Source organism: Tarenaya hassleriana, unplaced genomic scaffold (genome assembly GCF_000463585.1).
Source record: "Tarenaya hassleriana unplaced genomic scaffold, ASM46358v1 Cleome46, whole genome shotgun sequence".
Classification (NCBI taxonomy): Eukaryota; Viridiplantae; Streptophyta; class Magnoliopsida; order Brassicales; family Cleomaceae; genus Tarenaya; species Tarenaya hassleriana.
Genome location: NW_010967304.1, coordinates 513985 through 517740, shown reverse-complemented (window position 1 = coordinate 517740; position 3756 = coordinate 513985). Strand labels below are relative to the sequence as shown.

The following is a 3756-nucleotide window of genomic DNA, read 5'->3' as shown; positions in this document are numbered from 1 at the left end:
ATCGTTCATGTGGCACAACCTGTATATTGTACACGGGTTACGGGTGTCACAACAACAACGACAACAACAACAACAACCGCAACAAAGACTCCTACCACAACAGGTGATACAAAAGGGAGCACAAAGAGTTCATGGAGTGTCAAGTCTCGAAGCACTGAAGACCGAATTGAAGACCGATTTCAGGGTTGATTAAAGCAGCCGAGATCAGAATAATCGATGTTGTGAGAGGGCTTTTAAAGGAGGTTGGACTCCTTGGAAAAGTGAGATTTGGCCAAGTCCCACAGTGCAGGAGAACCCGATGATAGATCCAGTAGATAAGGACATATCCACGCTCAGGTCCACAGTGAAAGAGAACTTGAGAAAAAGTCTTGTTGCGAAAGAAAGAGTTACGACAAGTCCTTTGATGGGTTTTGTCGGTACGGACGGATATTATGATCAAGATGTTGGAGTTTTTGAGTTAAAACCGAGAGATGTGACTCCATTGGAGTCAAAAAAGAGAAGACAAACTGCCCAGGAGGCATTGGTTACGGAGAAAGAACCCTCTCCTAAGGAGAAAGAGGCATCAAGTAAGGAGAAAGAGCCATCGTCTAAAGAGGTTGAACTTTCTTCTATGGACGTAGAAGCATGAAGTAAGTATTCAAACTTTGTCATTTGGTCACAGGGGACCATGTTCAACCGGTCACATGGGACCATGTAACATGGTCACACGGTAGCATGTTACATGGTCTCATGTGACCATATTTACTTGGTCACATGGTTTAATCTGAGTGTATATCTTGTTTTTTGTTCAGGAAATGTCCCCGAAGAAGATGCTGAAGAAAATGATAGGGACGATGATGCTGGTAGTGACGATGAGAACACGGAAAAAGAGGATGACGCCGATGGTGATGAGGGTGAGGCAACCGAAGAAGATTCTGAAGAGGATGACGCCGATGGTGATGACGCCGATAGCGACGAGGGTGAGGGAACCAAAGAGGATGAGACAACCGATGAATCTTCTAACAAAGAATCAGCTCCTAAACTCAATGCAGATACAGATATGTCTGTCCCCCCTTGATAACACACAATATACATGGATTTTTACATGATTCGTCTGACATATTTACTCGGTTTTATGTCATCTGAGATGCTTAAATGCGTGTTTAGCTTTGATTCTCACTCGGTTCATATATGATTGCAGGTACAAGCAATAGGAGCGAAAGAAAGGGCAAAAATCCCGAAAAGGACAAGTTTCAATGGTACACGCGATCGTGTCTACTCATGTCACACGATTGTTTGACTGATGTTAGAAAAATATTGACAGATGTCATGAATGGCTATATCCCGACACTCCTCTGTCACTGTCTTGTTAATGAAAATCATTCGAGGACATGAATGCATCACGACTCGGGTCTAAGTTGTGGGTTGAGTATCCATGTGAAAAAAAAGTACAGAAATAAAGAAAAGGGTACTCAACGACTTCAACGTCCTAGAAGTCCGGGATACAAATCTGCAAAAGGGGAACAAACAAAGAGAATCCAAAAGCCCCTTGGAGGGAAAGAAAGAACAAAAGTCAAATACCTTTGGGAAGTTTGGTAAATAGATTCGAGAAACATGCTCGACAGGTAGACAGAAATGTTTTGAGGTCTCAAGCGAAAAACTTAGATTCCATTACTACTAGAGTTGAAATGAATCGGGAGAGATCAGAATAGGGTAGGATTGATTTCATTCAGGTTGGCATAGTATCTGATTTATGATCTATTCTCTCAATTTCATTCTGATCTCAGTTGTCACTCACTTCCTCCATCTCAAATTCGATGATAATCTGCTCGAGGACGAGCAAAATGCTGTCTGGGGGAGTTTGATAACACACAATATACGTGGATTTTTACATGATTCGTCTGACATATTTACTCGGTTTTATATCATCTGAGATGCTTAAATGCGTGTTTAGCTTTGATTCTCGCTCGGTTCATATATGATTACAGGTACAAGCAATAGGAGCGAAAGAAAGGGCGAAAGTCCCGAAAAGGACAAGTTTCAATGGTATACCCGATCATGTCTACTCATGTCACACGATCGGGTCACGTCGTCAAGAAAGCAAAGATCGAATCAAGGGTTCACCCGATCTATTCCACTAAGCCACGCGATCGGGTCATTTCGCCAAGACGAGAGATGCATTGAAGGTTAATCTGATCGTGTCACCCTGCACTCACACGATCGGGTCATATCGCGAAAACTAGATAAGATCATTCAGAATCCTGCACGATCGTGTCTCAGTACTCAACACGATCGTGTCACTTACGGGATTTTTCGGGAATATTTCCAAATTTGCCCAGAAAAGAAAGAGTTAACTAGGTCAAGCCTCCAGAGATTCATTCATTCAGACTTTTACAGAAGATAGACCTAGAGCACACCAGAAAAGGGGGAGATTATCAGGATGCAAGAGATCGGAATAGAAGACGGAGATCCAGATCGGGGAGCAGGTAGCCTCTCTGACTGCATACCTGGACCAGCATCGTCATTGGATTACTATCAGATGCAGGTTCTCCAGGGTCTACAGGAGCTCCACTTCACTCCAGTCGGTCGCCAACATGTTGCACTGCCACCCGGATATCCTTATCCACATATGACCTATCCCGACCAGCCACCTCCTCTTGAAGACATGGATAATGTCGGAGATCCTCGAGAGTGACTTTTCTATCCCCTTTCTTTTCCTTTTTCTCATTTTCACTTCTTTTGTTTTTACCTTCCTACCACGTACTTGGATGTTGTTACGCTGCTACGGTTGTTTAACTTTATGTTGGATTGCGGTTATCTCTACTTGTTTCCACTTTGTTTTGGTTTTCCCTCATGTCGATTTTGAAGCTATACTGCGGAGAGATTGTTGAGTGAACGCCATCGCACATTCATAGCCCTTCCAACCTGAGTGTATCGAGACTCGCGCTTCATCTCACTACGCCTTACGCAGCTAAGTACATGTCACCTCTTGTCTCATTACCTTGCCCGATATGAGAAAACACCATGGACGGTGTCTTGTTCAAGTCTGGGGGGGTTGACCTTACTACTACCATCTACACATCCATCTACACTGATCAATTGCATTATTCGCTGCATTCGTAGGAAACAGTTGCATAACCGTTTTGAGTTGATAGCTGAGATATGATGATGCATAGGACTCGATAGAATTCGTCAGCTTTGATCACCTGTGTGAACCACCCTAGAGCTCTTCTTGGTTGAAGGATGAATTGTCGAGTTTTATCTGAAATGATAGCTCTCGTTCAAAATAGACTTGAAAGTATGTGGGATTGTTTGACTGATATTGAAAGCATATGTTTCCCTAAGAATCGTTCCCAAGACCCTTAGATTGTTTGACTGATGTTAGAAAAATATTGACAGATGTCATGAATGGCTATATCCCGACAGTCCTCTGTCACTGTCTCGTTAATGAAAATCATTCAAGAACATGAGTGCATCATTTACAGAAGATAGACCTAGAGCACACCAGAAAAGGGGGAGATTATCAGGAAGCAAGAGATCGGAGTAGAAGACGGAGATCACGAAGCCGAGAAATCGACTAAGAGTTTCTTCCTTATTCTATTTTACGATGTTTTGTTGTATTGATATGAACCCTGTAAACTCGATGTTTAGCGAGTAGTTCCGTAGTTGTGGGTTAGGGATTTGTTATATAGGGATCTTTGGTTTTTTATTCCAGACTTAATAGATTTATTTATTCTATTCAGTTTATTGAATTGTTCTCAATGCGTTTGATCTTGT

General features: G+C 42.4%; 1 protein-coding gene across 1 annotated transcript; it reads left to right on the top strand.

Annotated features, from left to right (window-relative positions):
* Positions 1-298: 298 nt before the first annotated feature.
* Positions 299-1057, top strand: LOC104825436 (glutamic acid-rich protein-like). Its single transcript, XM_010557762.1, has 3 exons — positions 299-566; positions 662-709; positions 792-1057. The coding sequence occupies exons 1-3, from the start codon at positions 299-301 to the stop codon at positions 1055-1057; spliced, it is 582 nt and encodes a 193-aa protein (XP_010556064.1).
* The last annotated feature ends 2699 nt before the right edge of the window (positions 1058-3756 follow it).